At 38.7% G+C, this 25,010-nt stretch overlaps 1 protein-coding gene across 2 annotated transcripts in view; it reads right to left on the bottom strand.

Moving 5' to 3' along the window:
* The window catches only part of LOC124628061 (rho guanine nucleotide exchange factor 17), a 138,633-nt gene that overhangs the window by 7,193 nt on the left and 106,430 nt on the right, over nucleotides 1-25,010 (bottom strand). For both annotated transcript variants that reach the window (XM_047155130.2, XM_047155131.2), the window contains 15 exons: nucleotides 24,291-24,383; nucleotides 23,976-24,152; nucleotides 21,361-21,411; nucleotides 21,102-21,211; nucleotides 16,034-16,119; nucleotides 15,828-15,946; nucleotides 13,437-13,644; nucleotides 11,854-12,115; nucleotides 10,944-11,197; nucleotides 6,750-6,984; nucleotides 3,701-3,787; nucleotides 3,532-3,599; nucleotides 2,001-2,149; nucleotides 1,226-1,400; nucleotides 582-854 (listed from right to left, as the gene is read on the bottom strand). In XM_047155130.2, the coding sequence (XP_047011086.2) occupies nucleotides 582-854; nucleotides 1,226-1,400; nucleotides 2,001-2,149; nucleotides 3,532-3,599; nucleotides 3,701-3,787; nucleotides 6,750-6,984; nucleotides 10,944-11,197; nucleotides 11,854-12,115; nucleotides 13,437-13,644; nucleotides 15,828-15,946; nucleotides 16,034-16,119; nucleotides 21,102-21,211; nucleotides 21,361-21,411; nucleotides 23,976-24,152; nucleotides 24,291-24,383 (2,347 nt within the window). The remainder of the gene's footprint in view (nucleotides 1-581; nucleotides 855-1,225; nucleotides 1,401-2,000; nucleotides 2,150-3,531; nucleotides 3,600-3,700; nucleotides 3,788-6,749; nucleotides 6,985-10,943; nucleotides 11,198-11,853; nucleotides 12,116-13,436; nucleotides 13,645-15,827; nucleotides 15,947-16,033; nucleotides 16,120-21,101; nucleotides 21,212-21,360; nucleotides 21,412-23,975; nucleotides 24,153-24,290; nucleotides 24,384-25,010) is intronic.

The following is a 25,010-nucleotide window of genomic DNA, read 5'->3' as shown; positions in this document are numbered from 1 at the left end:
TAAGACACACACAACACAGAGACCGGGTTAAAACAGGAAATGAAATGGACAAAAAAGCATTAAATAATCTGCAGATACTACCTATGGTATTAAGTATGTGAGGAATACTTTTTAGAGCCATGTTACAGTTTAAAATAGTGATATTACAATTTAATAGAATATTAGACTTTTAATATTAGACACTGTTAGACTTTTAAATTGTGCTATAGCTTTAAAATAGTGACACTACAGTTTAAAATAGTGATTCTGCCATTAAAATGGTGGCGTTACAGATTAAAACGGTGTTATATTTTAAAATGGTGATGTTACAGACTAAACTGGTGGTATTACAGTGTGAAACAGTGGTTTTACCTGTGCAGTTTAAAATAATGGTGTTACAGTTTAAAATGGCAGTGTTACACTTCGAAATACTGGTGTTGCCGTTAAAAATAACAGTATTAAAAATTTAATTGACAGTATTAAAGTTTAAAATAGTAGTGTTGTTTATTGTATGGGTGTATAGTGCATATATGAACCAAAGAATAAAATAGTGGCTGACTTTAATTTACCTTACGCTATATGACATTAATTTTTGAACACACCTGACTCTGCCTGGGAGGGAAAGTGAACATCAAAACCCTCAGGCAGCTCAATGGAGGTGAGGAAGCGGACGTGGCCGGTGTGGCCGTGCGCAGAGCCAGTGGGCATGAGTGGAGTGCGCAAAGGTCCTGTCCCTACATTGGAGGTTACAGGTGGGACTGGCAGAGTGAGCACTACCCCGGCACTCGTCCCAATCCACAACACGTCTCTACAAGCCAGGAGAGCTGTGATCCTCAGACATGCAGCCTTGTGCTGGCGGATAATGGCATCCGAGCCTGAGAGAGAGAGAGAGAGAGAGAGAGATGAGATGGGATACAACCATATATGTGATGTGAAGGCATTAAGTGTTTTTATGGCAAAAAAAAACATTAAACCTTTTACCTCTGACTTTTACAAAGCACTGACACTGGAGACTCCTTCCAAAAATGTTAAATAAGCATCTCCTTACAGAAAACCCAACCATTTTCATGCTTATACAGTTCTCTTTATTAAATAACAGCATGTTTTCTAGTCTGTTTTAAATTATTACGATTAGATTATGTGGTGCACCCACCATTCAAGTCCATGTGAATAGCCGTTACTACAGAAACGATATCAATATCAGAACATGAGTATTAATACAAACCAATAATAATACTTTGAGTACCTGCGAGCATCTTGTGAACAGCAGGTGCCACGTCCACCTCAAAGATGCTCTCATAGCTGGTGGAGTGGTACAGACGAACCTGCGCGCTGCCCTGCAGAGCCACCCACACACCCTGACCATAGCTCACCATGCAGGTCACACACCGTCCGCTGTCCTGGCCCACTGCAAACGAGTGCTGTATATATACACGGACACAAACACACAAACATATACATACACATAAATAAACACATGGTCATGTTCACGTCATGAAACTAGACTATAGCTTAAAACATACAGCATGCTTCTGTATATACTGTTTCAGGATATGATGTCGTTAATCAAAACAGCAACTATTCAGGAGAGCATAAACACATTCAGTTTGTATGTACACTGCTTTGGGCTAATCATTAAATATTTATGTTAAACAAAACTTAAACCAATTTTAGATGGAAGAAAAGGACAACTAACTATTTTATCTAATTTTCTTCTCTAATTCAGGTCATATCCACTTCACTCCTGCTAGCACGACAGCTACCAGCTCTCACACCTCATCTTCTTGAACATTATATGCACGTGGATGAGACACTAATTCCTGTAATATTCCAGACACCATCCATGTTTGACAGGGTAGAGAAGAAGGCTGTCCCTTTCAGAAAGCAGGACAATTACACTCTACTGGCCTCCCAGTGACAGACAGAACCAATGCAATAAATCAGACAAAACAAGAAAACAATTTCAAAACATTTCTATCAGCGGACAAGGGGCAATGGTGCGGTCCGTCACTCTCACTCACCTCTTGCGTTAAAGTGCTGGTGTTGATGATCAGAATCCGGTTCTGACAGCCGCACCACAGTTTCCCCGCCACTGGGACCATCTTAGTGACAGGGCCGCTCGGGGAACCCAAACACAACGTCTGAGAACTCTGAGGATCCCAGAAACTCCCTGTGAGTAGAGAGAGAGAGAAACTAATTTCACAATGAAGTTTTTGTTCAACTGAATCATTTATCAAATTGCATTCAGTGTTATGTAAATTACTGAGGAAATGTATTTTGTATTGACTGCAGATTACATGACTAAAGATGTCATCCGTAATGTGGTCCCTTTGTACCCCTGAACATGTCGTTTGAACCACTAAATTAATCTATGTAGAATAATAATAATAATATAATAATAATAATAATAATAATAATAATAATAATATTAGATTTAGGTTTAAAGCTGTTAAGGTTCATTTGTGACATTGCTCATTGGACTCGTGCATACTGTAAGGGCGAACTGCATTAGTGTTAGTACTGCGAAAGTGTTTCTTTTAAATAAAAAAACGTGCATATAGAGTTGTGAAAAATTTCACCCAGGCACCTAAGGAATAAAACAGGGCATGCTATTATAGGAAAATAATGCAAAGCGGAGTTACAGTTACCACCTGAAACATGGGGTCCAGTTAAATGTGCTTTAATGGACAGCTGCATTACACTGTTAAAAGAACAACTCCATCAAATATTTTTCGACTGCCTTTGCCATGTATTTAAACACCTATTGCCTCATGATCCACGTATCAATAAATAAATGAAGGTTAATTTGCAGCCAACAGGAACAGTAAATATAGATTATAACTGCATTACTAGAAGAGTTTATACTTTTATTTTATTTAAAAATTTTCATTGTTTGGTGCTGAACTTTTTTTTTGAATATATTTATATATTTATATATAATTATATATAAATATATAATGAATAATAATTATATATATATATATATATATATATATATATATATATATATATATATATATATATATATATATATATATATATATAAAATGTACAAGCATGTTTGTGTGAGATAGACAGTGATTATTGCATAAATGAATAAGCCCCATCCCCAGTACATCTAGACATCACTGTCCTCAACTCATGTCCAAATCCAACCCTTTATTTGTAAAGGACACTAGTAACAGAGTCAAAACACTGTGGTAGAAAACACACTCAAAAACAATAATCAGCATAAAACAGATTTAAAACAAATCAAATAAATTTCACAGTCTATAGTTTTGCATTTTGTATAGTTTTGCTGAAAACAAATTTGCCCCAATTTTTAAGTGAGGTATTCTTGAATAACACATATGTAATAATAATAATAATAATAATAATAATAATAATAATAATAATAATAATAATAATAATAATTATTATTATTATCTGGGTTGTATTTATTTTTGATGCATGGGAAAGTAATAACTTTGGTCTTAGTAGTGGACTAATGCACTCTGAATGACTATGTGAGTAGTAACATTATTAGTATGTAATATGTTAAGAGAACTTTACCTGCTTCCCTTTGATAAACAATCACTTCACCATTAGCAAGGGACACAAAGACTTTGTTGTCGAGATACCTTTACAAAGCAAACAAGAGAAAATTAAGTGTGTAACTTTCTGTTTAGCTGCAAAAGGGCAAAAGCAACAGCCAGTGAGATAACAGTGGGGTTTTACTTACAGGATGCACAAGATTGAGGCCGCATGCTGCATCTTCATGCTGTTCTTCCTGTTTCTGATGTTGTCTGAGGACTGGTAAACATGGATGCTGGAAACACACAAAACACAAGGGCAACGGTTAACAGTCCTGGTGTTTTCCACAACATGCTGTGAAACTGAAAATGCATGAGCTCCTTTATTGAGGGAATGAGAATGGCGAGAGAGAGAGAGAGAAAGAAAGAGAGAGAGACAATGGAAGAGAAGCACACAGTGACAAAATATACCCATTTGATCTCATTTCTAGTTTCTATTAATAATGAAAACAGCTGTGTGTGAGATATTGCACTCTACAAAGTGAAAGAGAAAAACAAAAAATGCTAATTTCATGTTACAGACAAAACTGAAAGCATAAATCACTCTGTCCTGAAGACTTTCTCATGGCAGAAAATGTACAGATTGTTGGAAAGCTCTGACACTGGCGACTCCTTATTAAGTAAAATGTTCAGTAAGCATCTTCTTACACCATATTATAATGTATTTTTTTAAATATGTTTTTTATTAAGGTTTTTTTTATTAAGGTATTTATTATGTTTATAAGGTTTTATTATACAAATCCCTATCAATAATCCAACAGTGTATTAGAACAAGCGCATTATATGAATATAGATACAGTATCTCTCAAACGTGAGTACACCCCTCACATTTTTGTAAATATTTGATTACATCTTTTCATGTGACAACACTGAAGAAATGGTACTTTGCTACAATGTAAAGTAGTGAGTGTACAGCTTGTATAACAATAGTATAAATTTGCTGTCCCCTCAAAATAACTCATCACACAGCCATTAATGTCTAAACCGCTGGCAACAAAAGTGAGTACACCCCTAAGTGAAAATGTTCAAATTGGGCCCAATTAGCCATTTTCCCTCCCCAGTGTCAGGTGTCTTGTCAGTGTTACAAGGTCTCAGGTGTGAATGGGGAGCAGATGTGTTAAATTTGGTGTCATCGCTCTCACACTCCCTCATACTGGTCACTGGAAGTTCAACATGGCAAAGAACTCTCTGAGGAACTGAAAAAAGAATTGTTGCTCTACATAAAGATGGCCTAGGCCAGAAGGAAGCCTCTTCTAAAGATGATGCACAAGAAAGCCTGTAAACAGTTTGCTGAAGACAAGCAGACCAAGGACATGGATTACTGGAACCATGTCCTGTGGTCTGATGAGACCAAGACAAACTTATTTGGTTCAGATGGTGTCAAGCGTGTTTGGCGACAACCAGGTGAGGAGTACAAAGACAAGTGTGTCTTGCCTACAGTCAAGCATGGTGGTGGGAGTGTCATGGTCTGGGGCTGCATGAGTGCTGCTGGCACTGGGGAGATACAGTTCATTGAGGGAACCATGAATACTAACATGTACTGTGACATACTGAAGCAGAGCATGATCCCCTCTCTTCAAAGACTGGGCTGCAGGGCAGTATTCCAGCATGATAGCGAACCCAAACACACCTCCAAGATGACCACTGCCTCGCTAAAGAAGCTGAGGGTGAAGGTGATGGACTAAACCCTATTGAGCATCTGTGGGGCATCCTCAAACGGAAGGTGGACGAGCACAAGGTCTCTAACATCCACCAGCTCTGTGATGTCATCATGGAGGAGTGGAAGAGGACTCCAGTGGCAACCTGTGAAGCTCTGGTGAACTCCATGCCCAAGAGAGTTAAGACAGTGCTGGAAAATAGTGGTGGCCAAACAAAATATTGACACTTTGTGTCCAATTTGGACATTTTCACTTAGGGGTGTACTCACTTTTGTTGCCAGCGGTTTAGACATTAATGGCTGTGTGTTGAGTTATTTTGAGGGGACAGCAAATTTACACTGTTATACATGCTGTACACTCACTACTTTACATTGTAGCAAAGTGTCATGTCTTCAGTGTTGTCACATTAAAAGATATAATCAAACATTTACAAAAATGTGAGGGGTGTACTCACTTTTGTGAGACACTGTGTGTGTGTGTGTGTATATATATATATATATATATATATACATATACACACACACATACACACACACACATATATACACACACACACACACACACACACACACACACACACACACACACACATACTGAAGACATTTCACGGAAGACATTTAAGTTCATTTAAGGGCTGAATAGATTCACCTGCAGCAGTTTTCCAAGTTCTTTACATATATAGAATTAAGAATTTGGAAAACTGCTGCAGGTGATTCTGTTCAGACCTTAAATGAACTTTTCCGCCGAAGGGATTAATTATACAAAACATTTTCTATACAGTTTAAAGCCCACTTTAATGCTAAGAACATAACATGTCCTCAGAGATCAAGTGATGACATGAAAAGTGAGAACAAAAGGGGTGCTCTAAAGACCTGTGATTAAGAGTGATGAGTCACACAGGCCCGTGCAAGATGCAATGAATTACAAGGTGTGGAAAATGATGAGAAGGTTGAACAAGGGCAAGCCAGTGCCATTTAAGGAAAGAGGACTTTTTGTAGTCTGATGTGTTGGAGGTAAGAGAGACCACCTGCCATCCCAGATTACTATGCACTATTAAATTAATGGGACTAGAATGATGCCATAGTAGAGCCAGATATTTCTTAAAGAACCTTTTATTGAGTTTTTTGATTATTACTTGTAGTGAGAAAAAAGTTTGAAAAAATGATGTGAGGTAACCACAAAGGATTCCTTCATGACATTGCACTAAAGAACTTCTACTAGCATGTTTGTTTTTAAAGATTGGACGATGGGGTCCTAAGTAGTGCAAGAGAAATCCTGGCTAGATCTGTGTATCTTTCTGGAAGCATGTGTTAGAGTTCACCCTCCCGGTTGGTAGCTGTTGTATGATTGGGAGAGGTGGGTGGGAATCGGCAATTCCTACTTGGTCTGGTTTCACACTGCATAAACTTAACTGGATCAGAAAAACGAAGAAAGCATCTAGCCACACAAACTGCACCAAGAGTTTGATTTGAAGGAATACTACCGTTTTAAGGAGTGCTCTTAAACAATTTATTAACCAATACAGCAAACATTCACCCACCAGCCGTCCTCAGTGCCCAGCCACACTGAGCTCTGATGGGCCTCCGGGTCGATGCTCAGCAGGTCCTCCAGGCTGGCGCGGGTGAAGGATCCCCGGCTAGATCTGCGCATGGCGCGTCCGTCCATTGGGCTGTCGACGCTCAGTCGCTGTGGCCCAAACCCACTGGAGAACTCCTGCTCCTCCTCCGAACTGGTAGTCTCGGGGACTATGTCCTTACAGCCTGCTACCTCATCATCTAAAATGGTGGCAAAAAAATACACACTTTACATGGCTTCTGTTAGAATTATTGATAAATAATGAGGAAAAAAAGTAAATATCAAGCCACACTTGAGCCATTACAGTTGCATAGTCATAGGAAATAGAAGTTAATTAAGCCATCTGATAATTAAATTAGCAGCAATCTAGGTGTATATGTGGGAGTTTCCCATGGACACCAAACCACCAAATCACTGCCATGATAACTTTTAGGGGGAAAAAATGCAGTTACTGGCTACAGACAGAGCAAAATGTACAGAGTTATCATAGTTGCCTAAACTGCACAAACAACTCTCACGATTATATCACCTTATTATCATAACAATCACTGACTATTTCTCTTGATATTGTAATTGCAATCATTTTGATTCATCATTTATGTTAGCGTCGGCACCGTATTCTTTATTCACCACCTAAACATATCATGATGAAATCCATGCTTCTAAATGCCATGACATCAATTTAATTACATAGATTTAGGATTTTTCTTATCATCAGCTAATAAAAAGAACAGTTTTATGAGGTTAAAACAGCAGGAAAAATAGTGCAGCGTGCAGTCACCTAGCCCAGGAGTAGAATTGAGAAATACTGTTACAGGTAGGATTAAAAAGAAAGCAATTTAATGAGGCTGATAAATATACAGTGGATATGAAAAGTCTTCAGTCCCCTGTTAAAACTGCAGGTTTTTGCAGAGTAAAAAAAAAAAGAAAACATATAAATCATATCAGATCTGTTTTCATCTTTAATGTGATATAGTAATCAACAAAATTTACATGAAAAATAAATAGAACCAGTTTAGGAAAGAACAAGAAAATATAACCTGGTTTCATAGGTAATATCTTGGTTTAATTTTTTACATCACAAAAACCTGCAATTTAAACAGGGCTATGTAGACTTTTTATATCCACTGTATTTCAAAATTAAAATTTAAGCCTCCTGCTACTATACTAAACTGGTTTAATCACAGGGCAAGACCACCAAGACTAATGTTGTTAGCTCAGTGCAGTTATATTTGGGTCTGTTAGGCAGACTTGCTGAACTTGTTCACCCTGACAAAGCATAAATAACCGAGGCAGCACCATGACCCAATTACACCACAGTCTTAAGGGCTGTCCAGTATATCTCTCTGACTCTCTGGCAACCATTTGAATTCAGGTAAGTGTAAATGAACGACGGAAAAATAGCCTGCACAAATGTAAGGAAGCTTAAACCATGCTGGTATGTGACGTCTCCTAGGCTGCACCTTAATTCTGGTTCTTTCCAGACAGCTACAGAACCACAGATAACGTTAAAGAAGCTACAGTTATGACACATCTCAGCAATATTATCAGTCATAGAATGAACAATAATGATTATTCGTACAGAAGCCTGGGAATGTACAGTATTTCAAGCTCAAATATTGGTGTTGATCGTTTACCTGATTTTCTCACAATTTGGTCATTTGTCAAAGTCCACTCACTAGCTAGTTCTCTGGAAGGAACACTTGAAAGTGCTAGTTGCGCTCTTCTACATGAATGAACTCACAAAACCCCATGATTGGCTAGTGACTCTGATTAACAGTGGAGACTTAATGCTATCCTTCCCATCCAGAGAGCAAGACATGCACATTTCATGCTAACTGTAACTATCGGCATAGACACCTTCATGAGAAAAAGAGATGAACAATATATATATATATATATATATATATATATATATATATATATATATATATATATATATATAGTATACTTTATATATATAGTTAAAACTTTCCAAATAAAGCTTTCTTTTGATACTTTCAAAAAACAACCTATTCTTGCAAATTTACATGTGCTATGTTTCTAGGCCAGGGATTCCCAAACGAGGTCCCCACGTTGGGCTGCTTGATTTACAAATGGGGTCGCAATCTCCTCTTTTGTTGAATTCATTTATTTAACCAATTAATGGAAAAAAAAATTATCGAAGGCAGTTCAGTCAAGCCACACTTTATTGAAAAGGATACATGATAATAGAGTACAATTTAGTCTTTTTTCACTATTCTGACACACTAGCATAGTTCAGCAATAAAAATGGTTAAATTTCCTGGTCTACTGACCTCCGCTAAATAAACTAGTGTTGTGTGTCAAATCGTATAATTATATACTATTCTAAACCGCTATTGAGTACCAACACTACCCGGTTTTCCTATTACAGTTAGTGTTTGAATTTAAAAAACCTCTCATGTAGCCTTCAAACCTAGTGAAATGTCTATATATATATTTTTTCTCTCTCTATCATATATACAGTGAGGGAAAAAAGTATTTGATCCCCTGCTGATTTTGTACGTTTGCCCACTGACCAAGAAATGATCAGTCTATAATTTTAATGGTAGATTTATTTGAACAGTGAGAGACAGGATAACAACAAGAAAATCCAGAAAAACGCATGTCAAAAATGTTATAAATTGATTTGCATTTTAATGAGGGAAATAAGTATTTGACCCCCTTGCAAAACATGACTTAGTACTTGGTGGCAAAACCCTTGTTGGCAATCACAGAGGTCAGACTTTTCTTGTAGTTGGCCACCAGGTTTGCACACATCTCAGGAGGGATTTTGTCCCACTCCTCTTTGCAGATCTTCTCCAAGTCATCAAGGTTTCGAGGCTGACGTTTGGCAACTCGAACCTTCAGCTCCCTCCACAGATTTTCTATGGGATTAAGGTCTGGAGACTGGCTAGGCCACTCCAGGACCTTAATGTGCTTCTTCTTGAGCCACTCCTTTGTTGCCTTGGCTGTGTGTTTTGGGTCATTGTCATGCTGGAATACCCATCCACGACCCATTTTCAATGCACTGGCTGAGGGAAGGAGGTTCTCACCCAAGATTTGACGGTGCATGGCCCCATCCATCGTCCCTTTGATGCGGTGAAGTTGTCCTGTCCCCTTAGCAGAAAAACACCCCCAAAGCATAATGTTTCCACCTCCATGTTTGACGGTGGGGATGGTGTTCTTGGGGTCATAGGCAGCATTCCTCCTCCTCCAAACACGACGAGTTGAGTTGATGTCAAAGAGCTCCATTTTGGTCTCATCTGACCGCAACACTTTCACCCAATTGTCCTCTGAATCATTCAGATGTTCATTGGCAAACTTCAGACGGGCATGTATATGTGCTTTCTTGAGCAGGGGGACCTTGCGGGCGCTGCAGGATTTCATTCCTTCACGGCGTAGTGTGTTACCAATTGTTTTCTTGGTGACTATGGTCCCAGCTGTCTTGAGATCATTGACAAGATCCTCCCGTGTAGTTCTGGGCTGATTCCTCACTGTTCTCATGATCACTGCAACTCCAGGAGGTGAGATCTTGCATGGAGCCCCAGGCCGAGGGAGATTGACGGTTCTTTTGTGTTTCTTCCATTTGCGAATAATCGCACCAACTGTTGTCACCTTCTCACCAAGCTGCTTGGCAATGGTCTTGTAGCCCATTCCAGACTTGTGTACGTCTACAATCTTGTCCCTGACTTCCTTGGAGAGCTCTTTGGTCTTGGCCATGGTGGAGAGTTTGGAATCTGATTGATTGATTGCTTCTGTGGACAGGTGTCTTTTATACAGGTAACAAGCTGAGATTAGGAGCACTCCCTTTAAGAGTGTGCTCCTAATCTCAGCTCATTACCTGTATAAAAGACACCTGGGAGCCAGAAATCTTTCTGATTGAGAGGGGGTCAAATACTTATTTCCCTCATTAAAATGCAAATCAATTTATAACATTTTTGACATGCGTTTTTTTGGATTTTCTTGTTGTTATTCTGTCTCTCACTGTTCAAATAAATCTACCATTAAAATTATAGACTGATCATTTCTTTGTCAGTGGGCAAACGTACAAAATCAGCAGGGGATCAAATACGTTTTTTCCCCTCACTGTATATATATATATATATATATATATATATATATATATATAAAAAAGATCAGTGTGTGAATGACTCACTGCCATAGCTGGACGAGATGGTGGAATGTGATGCTTGGCTCTGCAGCGTGGACGAGGGGCTCGGTGAGTCTTCATCATCCGAGTCGTCGCTTTCAAAAGGCCCAAGTTCATGCGCTGTTGGAGCAAGAGGATCACTGAGCTCCGGAGAGGAGCGAGAGATGGAGATGTGAAGCTGAGGTTGGACAGAAGGAACAGGGAGTGACTCAGACTTAGACGGTACAGCAGGGGCAGAGTGCCTTGATTCCACACGCTCCCTGAGGAAAAACAAAAAAACAAACAAACAAAAAAAACTGTAAAATATCATACAACACATAATATATAATACAAAGTGTACATATAAATACAAAGTGTCCATAGAAACAGCTAGATTACAGTGATGGGTATTAGGTCTCATTCTTACTGATAATCTATTCATTAAAGCTAATACTCATTTTCAGTGCAAGATAATGGCTGCTTTAAAGAGATATACAACATACACTGCTTGTAGTTTTAATGTATTCACATACACAGCACAGCATTTCACCTACATATTGTGGTTTTAATGATTATAATGGGAATTGTACTGGATTTAATGGAAACTGTAATGGTCCCTATGGGTCTTATAGAATATATTGACAAAGTGTAATCTAATTAACCATAAAACAACTCTCTGTGTCTGAAGTTTTTTGTTAGGCTGGGCAGATTGCTTGCCACAACAGTCTCCACTGGTAATTCATTGCCTTCTATTGGTGACATGTTATGTCTAGTGGATATTATTACGGACCAATAATGCTAATTCTTTTAACAGTTAGAATTTTTGTGATAGTTTCTATTCATGCTTTTTTTTCCAGAAGGGATTTACAAAGTCCACTCTAAGAACTAGACTCTAACTAAATGTGTAGTACATGTTAGGTGTTAAATGCAAGCAGACCTGCTCTTGAGTCCCGGCACGGCTGCGATGCAGATGATCCGTGCAGAGCAGACGGCGATACAGGCCTCCACCGTGGGCTCGGCCCTGATGCTCAGCACGCACACTTGGCCTACATAGCCGTCGCTATTACACACCCACACCTCACACACGTTCTCCGGGCTGCTGTGGCTCGGTGAGGCGCAGGAGAACTGCATGCCGCTGCGGGTCTTCATAATGGGGATGGCTTTCAGGAACTCAGGGTCCCACTCGTCTTTATTCATAGCTATGGAGAGGAGAGGACGATGTCAAACAGGACGTGTACACTCGTGTCTTTCACTCAGATAAGATGGAATATGTAGAATCCTTTCTACTCATCACTCTCTACTGCACTACACTCAGTCAGTGACATCACTGCACTTTTAGCCTTGCTGGATTCATACATTCACACTTTAGCTTTATTTATAGGCATTTTTGATACTCATAACTTATATATACACACATATGTGCATATATAGATACATGCATATCTACATGTGTATGTTGTTCCATATATATTATACATTAAAGCCCTTGGGATTGGATTCGTTTTCAATGGGGAGGTTGGGTAATACATGGGGAAGGTGCCCCAAAAGTCTCCATACATAAAGGAAATTAACACTTTTTAGCAAAATATCTTCCAACATTTTTCATACTTAGTTTTATATATATATATATATATATATATATATATATATATATATATATATATATATATATATATATATATATAAAAATAAATATCCTCCAGATAGCCTTCGACAAAAAGAAGAACGTATTGAAATCATTCCCATGGCTGGATTGGGAAGCTGTCGCAAGGTTGCGATGGACTTTAACAGGAAACCTGGCGAGCACATCACACACCACACTGTTGCCAAACTTATTAAGAAATTCAAAATGTCTGGAAATATTGAGGACCAACCGAGCAGTGGACGTCCACGAACATCTACTGACGAAGGCACAACCGACATGGTTCTAACAAACATAGTCCACTATGTATGGAGACTTTTAGGACACCCTGTATAATCATTACTGTAGTATCTATGTATAATTATATCTAAAATATAATTATAATAACTTATAATGATTTTTCCAGTCTCAAAATTATTCAACACAATTTCAGCCACAACAGGCCACCAGAATAGCTTCAATGCACGTTGACATAGACTGTGCAAGTCTCTAGAATAGTACTGTTCTCATATAGGTGTTAAATTGGTTTGAGATCTAGTGACTGTGAAGGCCATAGCATATGATTTACAGCATTTTCATACTCATTAAAACATTCAGTGAACCCTTGTGCCATGTGGATGGGGCAGGGTCATCCTGGAAGAAACCACTCCCATCAGGATAGAAATGTTTCAATGTATTGATTTGCAGTGAGTAACAACACCATGCCTAAAAAACTTGCCCTGTCCAGCATAAAAAAATCACCAGTTTACCTTTAATTTGTCACTCTTCTGTATGCAGAATGCATATCTAGTGAAATTTTGTGTATGTTCTAAATTCCTGTGTAATCTGTACTTTAGGTAAATAATGTGATTCTGGATTGGACATAACTGTGTAATTACCAAGCTTTTTTTTGGCCTCCTCAAAGGCCTGCTCGAAGTTGCTGCGTGCATCTGGACTGCTGAACTCGAAGATGAACGTGCTGTCTGCAGACGCTGTGCTCAGCTCCAGTTTGGTGGGTAAGAAGGTCATGCTGAACGCCAGGGACTGTTTCTCTGCTAATTCCCTGTGAACCGATGCCATCAGATCCTTTATCACGTCGTCCAGACTCTGGGATAAGAGGGAGACAGTAGTGACAAGATGTCCTTGTTAATGTTCAATGTACTTAGAATGTACTTAGAAAGTGCAAGAAATGTATCCATCATATAAGGCTGACAGGTGTGAACAAACAGAACTTTGTTCATTGTAGTGCATGGAAATGAATTCGTTACTACCAGATTTTCTGCACTATAAGACACACTTTCTGCCCTCTAATGGAGCTTCAAATTCAGCAGCAAGGCAATGTTGATCATTCTTATTTACCTTAATTGTTATAATACACCCTCACCAGTCCGGTCACTTTATTAGGAACAATAACATTTTGTGCAATCAGCCAATCATACGGAAGAAACGCCTTTGAGATTTCAGAGGACATTAGCCAGACCAGTTAGACCTTGACAGGAAGGCTACAGTGACTCAAACAATTACTCTTTACAACCATGGTGAGCAGACAGGCATCTCAGAACACACAATACACAGAACCTTAAAGTGGATTGGCTACAACAGCAGAAGACCACATTGGGTTCCAATCCTGTCATCCAAGAACAGGAATCTGAGGCTACAGTGGGCACAAATTCACAATAACTGGACAGATGAAGATCTTCAACTGTCCAGTTTCAGTGATGATGGGCGTTTCAATAACATTAATATGGATGGTTATTGGAATTCTTAAGGAAACCAAGAAAACAGCCATATTGAACATTTTGATAAGATGTTTGGTAATAAACTGTAGACGTCAATCCACAAGGCCAGCTAGCTCACTCAAGCTAGACAAAGTACCAAGTAAGACACATAAGTTTTACAGTCATTATTTCAAATAATAGAGTAGAAGATGTAAAATGCTTAGACATGATTAAAAGTCCTGCTCGGTTTATGTCCACCCCATTGGTCCGACTGGATGAATGCAATGCAGCATGTGGATTCATAAAAATGTTGAACCCTACTTAACTTCTGTAGCTACATGGTGAGCCATATTTTATCCTTGTAAGTGGACAAATATTATGAACTAACTTAAGTAAGGAATAAAAACAACGGGCATTGCTGTTATAGGAAATAACACAAACCTTGAAATTTCTTATAATTCAACAGTTAACAAACGTAACGCAGGGCAATTTGCTAAAGATAACAATATATTTATTAAACAGAACGTGCCGTACTCTTTGAACTCAGTTTATAGTTAAATGTAATACTGTGAAACATCAGCAAAACAAGTTTTTTTTGAGAATGTCATTAACTCACATTTTAAAAAAAAAAAAAAAGCTAATAAGTCCCTGTGATAATGTAGAAGAATTAATATACACATTAATATAAACCTGTGGTTTGCCTTGGAGTTGCCAGTATTGTCAAAGCTGCAGTTAGGCAAAAGTAAATCAACTCCTTTTGACCAATCAGATTCAAACATGCAACTGCATTGTGATATAATTGTTTTTATTTGGGGGGAAATGACTAGTTTTACTCTACAAAGAACTTTGTATAAAAGAAAAGTGCTGGTAGATTAATGCAAGTAATACGCTGATTAGATACTGATTTATTTTTTCTATTCTAATATACAGAGGCAAACCTAGATTGTGTAGGGCCCCCAGGCAAAATAAATGTCTGGCCCTTCTGACAGATTTATGTTGTTACTATGTCTTCATGTTCTGTGAAGGAATCGCAGTAGACATGTGTTTCAAAGACTTCATTTCTTTATTGAAAACAATCATAAGAACAGAAAAATGGATAAAGAAAGGGGTTGACCTACAATTGCTGAACACGGTCTTAAAGCGGTGTCCCTTCTACCTGTAACAGGTAACTGGTTTTCTTTTGAGCTTCAGGCTGACGGATAGGTTCATTTTTCAGATTAATTTTCAGGAATTAAAGCTGGCGTGACTCGAGTGTGAAGCGATGGCGCAGGAGCATAAACGAATCCTGAAACGTGACAGTGTCCCGCAAAGGGACCCCTTTTAAGGGGATTGCTGCACATTATTTTAAGATGAAATTTTCTTATTATTTAAATAATCAGCCCTCGGGGGCCCTCTCAGTATGCGGGGCCCCAGGTAATTGCCTGCCCTGTAGATATGCCTTTGCTACTATAGTCTGGAAAATATGGAACATTAATACAGCTAGACTTTTATATATACACAATAACTCAAGGAATGATTATGCTGTTGTGTGTTTGCACATTTTTGTGTTTTGTGCACATTTGTGTAACTGACCTGGTGAGGAAAGCTGAGCGTCTCTGATAGCTTGCTGATTTGGCCGAGGGTACTGAGGTCTTCATCCAGACGGCTGATGGTTTTCTGGATTGTATCCCTGTTGGTGGCCTGACTTGTGCCTGCAGAGAGGAAACGATTCAGAATTCAATGAAAAAGTTATGCAGCTGTACTTCTCTGAATCTACTCATAGAGACTGATGTTCTTACCTTTCACTACCTCAATATCCTCCAAGGGAAGTTTCCACAGGAACTTATATTTACTGGAGGTGTCAATGACACTAGCAGCGGAATATCTGAAATGGGTTAATGACAATAATTTAGGTTGGGTTTAACATACAGACCAGACTGCACTGGACTTTTTGAAACAACTGCAGGCCAATTAAACAGAAGATAAAGAAACATGACCTCAATCACACAGCCAGGCAGTGGCACATTAGTGATATCAGTTTTGCAACTATGAGAATATTATTTTGATCTTTTGTGGCTTAAAATTATTTAGCTGAAAACTTTCTCCCTAATTTAGTAATGGCCAATTTCCAACTATCAAGCATCTCTCCCCTATCACACAACAGCAAAGAACGAGGGAGGGCGAAGGACATCACATATTTCCATCTGAGGCACGTGAAGCTCATGCAGCACCGGAGGTCGCGTAACACACTTGGAGGGAAGTACTACTATATTCGCCCACATCCACATGCATAAGCTCACAGACACCAGTGATTGACTAGTGTTGCTGTGATTGAGAGGGGAGGACAGTATGCAATCCCTTCCTCCATGAGAGCATGGCCAGACTGCTCTTTTGGGGTCCCAGCCATGGATGGCTGTGGCATAATCATGATTTGAACTCGCAATCTCCAGATGATGGGGCAAACGCTTAGCTAAATCCAAGACCTGCTCTACTCAGTGTTCGGGTTTAAACTATGCCTCAGTTGCAACACCATTGTCTGTTACGCTTTAGCAGAGTGTGTGCATTTATGATCCTGGGGTGGCTTGAGGGTTAAGTTTCTAGTCTAATGTTCACATGACTACTAAATTATAGCATAACTAGATAAATTATATCCAATTACTTCACCGTTATGTATAAAGTGTTCGACAGAAATTCGTACAATATACCAAAATTTTCTTACATACACCACAGGAACAATTTGAGGCCTTTAATTGAACCATTTATCAAACGCTCATAATAAGGTGATCAGTGCAGATCCTCTAACTGTCCAATTCAGCGCAGTGAACACAGACCTGATAACTAATAGACAGTTGTCATTTTCCTGAGTACTTTATTGTCTAGAAAATTTATTTTACAATAATGGAAATCAGAAACCGACCCCCAAATTGAGATGTGGCCCAGAGTTGGGGAAAGTATTATATCTAGAGCAAATCTGCTTTACAACCTCTGAAAAAGAAGAGACATTGTAAAACTTGGGTGTCATTTATGAATTTGGCGAATTAATATATTTTATGATTATGCATCACTATGCTGTGCTGACCATCCTGCTTCGAACCCTGTACAGTGGATTTCTTTCCTTTTGTATCTGAATTTATCTTTGCAACCACCACATGTTGAAAGGTTTGTCTATTGAAAATAATAATAATAAAATAATAATAATTTATATATATATATATATATATATATATATATATATATATATATATATATATATATATATATATAAACTGATTATTTTTCTTCAGGAAAATTTCATCTTTGTTTTGGTGTGTCTACACCACAATTATGAAATGTAGAGCACTACATTTGTGATCATCCATAATATTAAACAGATTTAATACCCGTGTCCAAATAATTAAACATACCCAATACACATCATAAAAGAAAAAGAAACGTGTAGGTGTAGTGTCTTGTATACACACTAGAGGGTGCTAAAGGAAAGTATCCAATCAACCAATCACCACCAGGTATGTCTTAAAACTCCAATAGTAATGAAAGTTCACAGCTTAATACTTGCCAATAATAATCATTTGTGGCAATATATTTTTACATTTTATAGATAGGTTTTTAAAACTGTCCAGTAGAGTGCATCTGCAAACAAACAAACAAACAGCACATCAGTGGCCACGAGAAATAAAAAGAAAGTTAAATCAGTAGAATTTCTTTGAAAATACACAAATAAACCCTGACAAGAAGGCTGTGCTGGAAGTAAAATTAATTACATTGAATAAACAGTAAATATTTAGTTGGGTTATTTTATGATAGTTAATTGCTTTATGCTGTAAAATTAATTTAACCCTCCTATTATGTTGGGAGAAAAGTTACACCCGTTATGTTATAGGTCAAAATGACTTCCACAGTTTAAATACACACAAAAAACAGCAAAAGAACATCTTAAATAGTAAATCTTTATTATGGCTTGTCCGAGACGAGCCATAGGAGGAAATATTTACATATACAGTGCATCCGGAAAGTATTCACAGCGCTTCACTTTTTCCACATTTTGTTATGCTACAGCCTTATTCTAAGAAGGATTCAATTCATTATTTTCCTCAAAATTCTACAAACAATACCCCATAATTACATAATAATATATAATAAATAATTATAACATGAAAGAAGTTTGTTTGAAATATTTTCAAATTTATTAAAAATAAAAAACAAAAAAGCACATGTACATAAGTATTCACAGCCTTTGCCATGACACTCAAAATTGAGCTCAGGTGCATCCTTTTTCCACTGATCATCCTTGAGATGTTTCTACAACTTGATTGGAGTCCACCTGTGGTAAATTCAGTTGATTGGGCATGATTTGGAAAGGCACACACCTGTCTATATAAGGTCCCACAGTTAACAATGCATGTCAGAGCACAAACCAAGCCATGAAGTCCAAGGAATTGTCTGTAGACCTCCGAGACAGGATTGTATCGAGGCACAGATCTGGGGAAGGGTACAGAAACATTTCTGCAGCATTGAAGGTCCCAATGAGCACAGTGGCCTCCATCATCCGTAAACAGAAGTCGTCTGGAACCAGCAGGACTCTTCCTAGAGCTGGCCGTACAGCCAAACTGAGCGATCGGGGGGAAGGGCCTTAGTCATGGAGGTGGGCAAAAACCCGATGGTCACTCTGACAGAGCTCCAGCATGTCTCTGTGGAGAGAGGAGAACCTTCAAGAAGAACAACCATCTCTGCAGCACTCCACCAATCAGGCCTGAATGGAAGAGTGGCCAGACGGAAGCCACTCCTCAGTAAAAGGCACATGACACCCTGCCTGGAGTTTGCCAAAAGGCACCTGAAGGACTCTCAGACCATGATGAAACAAAGATTGAACTCTTTGGCCTGAATGGCAAGCGTCATGTCTGGAGGAAACCAGGCACCACTCATCACCTGGCCAATACCAACCCTACAGTGAAGCATGGTGGTGGCAGCATCATGCTGTGGGGATGTTTTTCAGCAGCAGGAACTGGGAGACTAGTCAGGATCGAGGGAAAAATGAATGCAGCAATGTACAGAGACATCCTTGATGAAAACCTGCTCCAGAGCGCTCTGGACCTCAGACTGGGGTGAAGGTTTATCTTCCAACAGGACAATGACTCTAAGCACACAGCCAAGATAACAAAGGAGTGGCTACAGGACAACTCTGTGAATGTCCTTGAGTGGCCCAGCCAGAGCCCAGACTTGAACCCGATTGAACATCTCTGGAAAGATCTGAAAATGGCTGTGCACCAACGCTCCCCATCCAACCTGATGGATCTTGAGAAGTCCGGCAAAGAAGAATTGGAGAAACTTCCCAAAAATAGGTGTGCCAAGCTTGTAGCATCATACTCAAAAAGACTTGAGGCTGTAATTGGTGCCAAAGGTGCTTCAACAAAGTATTGAGCAAAGCCTGTGAATACTTATGTACATGTGCTTTTTTATTTTTTATTTTTAATAAATTTGCAAAGATTTCAAACAAACTTCTTTCACGTTGTCATTATGGGGTATTGTTTGTAGAATTTTGGGGAAAATAATGAATTTAATCAATTTTGGAATAAGGCTGTAACATAAAATGTGGAAAAAGTGAAGCGCTGTGAATACTTTCCAGATGCACTGTAAGTTCATGACCCTAAATAAGGAAAGTCAAAAAATTTCAAAAGAGGAAAAGAGAGATTATCCAGTATTTCAGACATCTCAAATGTGAAAATTGGTCAAATTAACCCATACCATAATAGGAGGGATAAATACAGAGATGAGCTTCTTTAAATATTATTGACCCCTTTAAAATGGTTTGTAAGCTCTATAAGGTTATAAGATGCGATATAAGATCTGGTAGTAAACTGCTTGCATGAGCAATTTAATAATCTAGCAATAAAGTGCAAAGGTGCCTTGTAACTAGTGAATATAAACACACCCTATGATAAACATTTGGAACAGGATGTGACATCCAAATAAATGTGTAATGAAATAGAAGAAAAGGTTTGAAACATCATGTGGATCATACTGTATGTGTGGTAGTCGCTACGGTAGACTTCTGGCAAACAGCCAAAAACAGCTTTACAAAAACCAAAACAGTGTAGAACCGTTTATTATCTTTCTAAACTTGCCTAGGCTTTCTGCAAAGATCACGTCAGGTAGATAAGAGGCCAGTTTAACAAGCACATCTGTAAAAATGCCTGTAGGCTATGAATAAAGGCAGGTATAGATATAGTATAGTTTTCAGGGTCATATATGTATTATAGTTATTATTCGTTAAAATAAGTGCAAATGAAATCAACAAGTAGCGCCTGCTTGAGACAATACATTCGTAGATCTGGACTGGAATCTTTAAATGTGATTTTCTCAGTTTTCACTTTTGTAGGCAGGAGAAATGTTAAAATGCTAGAAATTTACTTGATATCCAGATAGATGGTTCCAGGGAACCAGCTCAGAAAATACCAGCTCAGATACCACCAGATATATTTAGAGGTCATATGTCTGTGACCTCTAAATATATATAGGAGTGTTTTATGCTCTTCAACAAAACACTAATTACCTATTAGCTAGTAGCCTGTTCATACAACCCCTATATTTATGTTGTAGTTAGCCACATGCGGAGCATTGCAGAGGGTTTATTAAAGGCCGTAACAGTGACAAGTTATGCTGTTCTTTTCTAGTTATTCTTCTTGTTGATACAATGCCTACACAATGGTAGTGAAAGGTCATGAGTTCAAATCCCTGTTGGGACTGTGAACATGACCATTAACCCTAAACCCTAACTGTTTACATGTTCTTTTAGATTTTCTACTTTTTTCTGGTTTCCAACGACCACAAGTGTTCAAAATACATATTCTATGTTAACGAGCAACTCACAGACTCATGGAGCTTCGGCGTAAAGAGCCCGACTTCCTCTTCAGAGTCGTACAGATCAGCAAATCACTGAACAGGAAGAGAGAGCGATCTTTCTTCCCACCTACTGATTTCTGTAGAGAGAGTGAGAGAAACAGGAAGAGAAAAAGAAGGAAAGAAAGAAAGTGAGTGAGAAAGAGAGAGAAATTTGGAATCTTGGGTCACTTATCAATCATTTTGAACAAATTTCTTTTCTAATGGATTTCCTCTCTTGCTTGCTTACCGCCTCCATCACCATTTCCTGTCTTAGGAACTTCCTCTGAGGATTCAGGATCTGAGAGGACATGACATTAAATAGGTCAAATACTAATTTAAACATTAATATCAATGATATAAACATTACTGTACAGCATAATCAAAAGGAGTGATTAGTGAGGAGTGTAACTGATTAAGTAATGAAGTTTGCTAATCATTGTACATTATAGTATTTGCTTACAACTTCCCAATTTCAGTATATACAGTATCGCACAAAAGTGAGTACAGCCCTCAGATCTTTGTAAATATTTGATTATATCTTTTCATGTGACAACACTGAGGAAATGACACTTTGTTACAATGTAAAGTAGTGAGTGTACAGCTTGTGTAACAGTGTAAATTTGCTGTCCCCTCAAAATAACTCAACACACAGCCATTAATGTCTAAACCGCTGGCAACAAAAGTTAGTACGCCCCTAAGTGAAAATGTCCAAATTGGGCCCAAAGTGTCAATATTTTGTGTGGCCACCATTATTTTCCAGCACTGCCTTAACCCTCTTGGGCATGGAGTTCACCAGAGCTTCACAGGTTGCCACTGGAGTCCTCTTCCAGTCCTCCATGATGACATCACGGAGCTGGTGGATGTTAGAGACCTTGTGCTCCTCCACCTTCCGTATGAGGATGCCCCACAGATGCTCAATAGGGTTTAGGTCTGTAGACATGCTTGGCCAGTCAATCACCTTCACCCTCAGCTTTTCTAGCAAGGCAGTGGTCATCTTGGAGGTGTGTTTGGGGTCGTTATCAGGCTTCTTCGAAGAGAGGGGATCATGCTCTGCTTCAGTATGTCACAGTACATGTTGGCATTCATGTTTCCCTCAATGAACTGTAGCTCCCCAGTGCCGGCAGCACTCATGCAGCCCCAGACCATGACACTCCCACCACCATGCTTGACACACTTGTCTTTGTACTCCTCACCTGGTTGCCACCACACACGCTTGACACCATCTGAATCAAATAAGTTTATCTTGGTCTCATCAGACCACAGGACATGGTTCCAGTAATCCATGTCCTTAGTCTGCTGGTCTTCAGCAAACTGTTTGTGGGCTTTCTTGTGCATCATCTTTAGAAGAGGCTTCCTTCTGGGACGACAGCCATGCAGACCAATTTGGTGCAGTGTGCGGCGTATGGTCTGAGCACTGACAGGCTGACACCCACCCCTTCAACCTCTGCAGCAATGCTGGCAGCACTCATACGTCTATTTCCCAAAGACAACCTCTAGATATGATGTTGAGCACGTGCACTCAACTTCTTTGGCCGACCATGGCGAGGCCTGTTCTAAGTGGAACCTGTCCTGTTAAACTGCTGTATGGTCTTGGTCACCATGCTTCAGCTCAGTGTCAGGGTCTTGGCAATCTTCTTATAGCCTAGGCCATCTTTATGTAGAGCAACAATTCTTTTTTTTCAGATCCTCAGAGAGTTCTTTGCCATGAGGTGCCATGTTGAACTTCCAGTGACCAGCATGAGGGAGTGTGAGAGCAATGACACCAAATTTAACACACCTGCTCCCCATTCACACCCGAGACCTTGTAACACTGACAAGTCACCTGACACCGGGGAGGGAAAATGGCTAATTGGGCCCAATTTGGACATTTTCACTTAGGGGTGTACTCACTTTTGTTGCCAGTGGTTTAGACATTAATGGCTGTGTGTTGAGTTATTTTGAGGGGACGGCAAATTTACACTGTTACACAAGCTGTACACTCATTACTTTACATTGTAGCAAAGTGTCATTTCTTCAGTGTTGTCACATGAAAAGATATAATCAAATATTTACAAAAATCTGAGGGGTGTACTCACTTTTGTGAGATACTGTACATCATAACATAATATATCAGGTGATGTGCCATAGCTGGAAATGTTCTTTTCTTGTGATTCACCATCATCATCATCCCTAGTGATATTAAGTGGTCCGGCAGGCAAGTGAGTAAAGTAAAGTGAAGTCAAGTAAGGTACGTAATTTAAGTAAGTAAGTAAAGAAAGTTAAGCATGTTAGGTATGTAATTGAAATAGGTAAGTAAACTAAGCAAGTAAAGAATATTACGAAAATAACTTAGAGAAGTTATTTAAGTAAGTCAGGTCAGAAAGTAAAGTGAGTAGATAAGTAAAAAAAAGTAGGTAAATAATTTAGGCAAGTATTTTTAATTAAGTAAGTAAATAAAGAAAGCTAGGTAGGAACGTAAGCTAGGTAAGTAATTTAAATAAGTAAGGTAAGTAAGGAATAAAGTGAGTAAAGAAATTTACTTGGGTAAAAAAGTTAGTAAGTAAAGTAATAATAAATTCGTAAATATAGCCACAAATATGGACTGTAAAATTAAGATTACACAGCATAAAATTTAAAGCAAATGAAGAGGATGTTATTTATGTGAAATATTTTGGGTGAGGCAAACTTTCAGTACTTATTAACTACATTAATAACGTAGTTCCTTCGCAAAACCAAACGCGGTTGATGGACCACATTTAGGTTAAGCTGAATATTGTTTTTTGGCCAAACTATAACTTTAATGGAGTAAACTATTTCATTATCAGAGTGTATCATTACACCACAAGAGAGAAAGCCATAGCTGATCTGAGAAATGTGTCTTACATGCTCCACCCCCTCTATGTGTGCCTCGATCTCCTGCATGACCCGCGTCTCACGCTCCACCTCCTCCGCGTTACGTCGTCCCTTATTGATCCTCTCAGCCAATCGCTTTATGTTCTTCTGAGCATCCAACAGGTGACCGTGGTCCGGGTGGTCTTCTGGAGTGTGTTTCAACAAATCCTAACCCCAGACACACACACACTTCAATAAACTTCATTAACGAGCTGCATGTTTTACAGTATGTACAGGATACAGAGTCCTGAGCATGTGGAAATAATGAGCCATGAGATAAGGGATGAAAATAAGACTTTGACTCACTTTGACTAAGAGCTCATAGCGCGGGATGCGCTGCACAGGTTTGATCATCAGATCACCCAAAGCTTGCTTCTCTTTATTCTCTCGCATACTTTGCTGTGTGTGTGAGACAGAAAGAAGAAATACAGAAAGAAGAAAAAAAAACATAAATGTAATGTAAATATCCTTTTTGTCCTTGCATGCTAATTTAACTGGTTTCAGACACCACCACTAGATGACAGCAAAATCAATGATTCAGCTGCACAGAATAAACGAGGACTGTGATATTAAGTCCAGCTTTGCCTGTGGCAACTATAAAGAATTTGCAACAGCACTCAAGCGATGTGACCTAAAATACACTTATTAATGGAAGAACAGACAAAGAGAAAGATGTTTGGTGTCAAGAAAAGCTGTGCCATTTCAAACAGTGCACGCAGGCATGAAGAACATTGGCTAGAAAAGAGGACATCATAGCTCTGCACTATTGTGGTTAACTATGAAGTAGATAAAGAGATAGTTTGTAAGTATTTAATACTGACAATAGTCAAACTGTTGCTGTGTAGCGTTTATCAGCCTTACTACTCAATCCTTCATGAAAGGGACCACCAAAAGGGCAACTACTGAGTAGATTTTTATGTGGTGGATCTTTCTATACCTTGGATGACTAACTAATAAATTGTCAATGCTCAGTAAATAGCTTTACATGCTTTCCAATACATTGTTCTGCATGTTTACCTTATTTTC

The sequence above is a fragment of the Ictalurus punctatus genome, chromosome 4 (genome assembly GCF_001660625.3).
Source record: "Ictalurus punctatus breed USDA103 chromosome 4, Coco_2.0, whole genome shotgun sequence".
NCBI lineage: Eukaryota > Metazoa > Chordata > Actinopteri > Siluriformes > Ictaluridae > Ictalurus > Ictalurus punctatus.
Note: the sequence above shows the minus strand (reverse complement) of the source record. Positions and strands in the feature narration are given on the sequence as shown.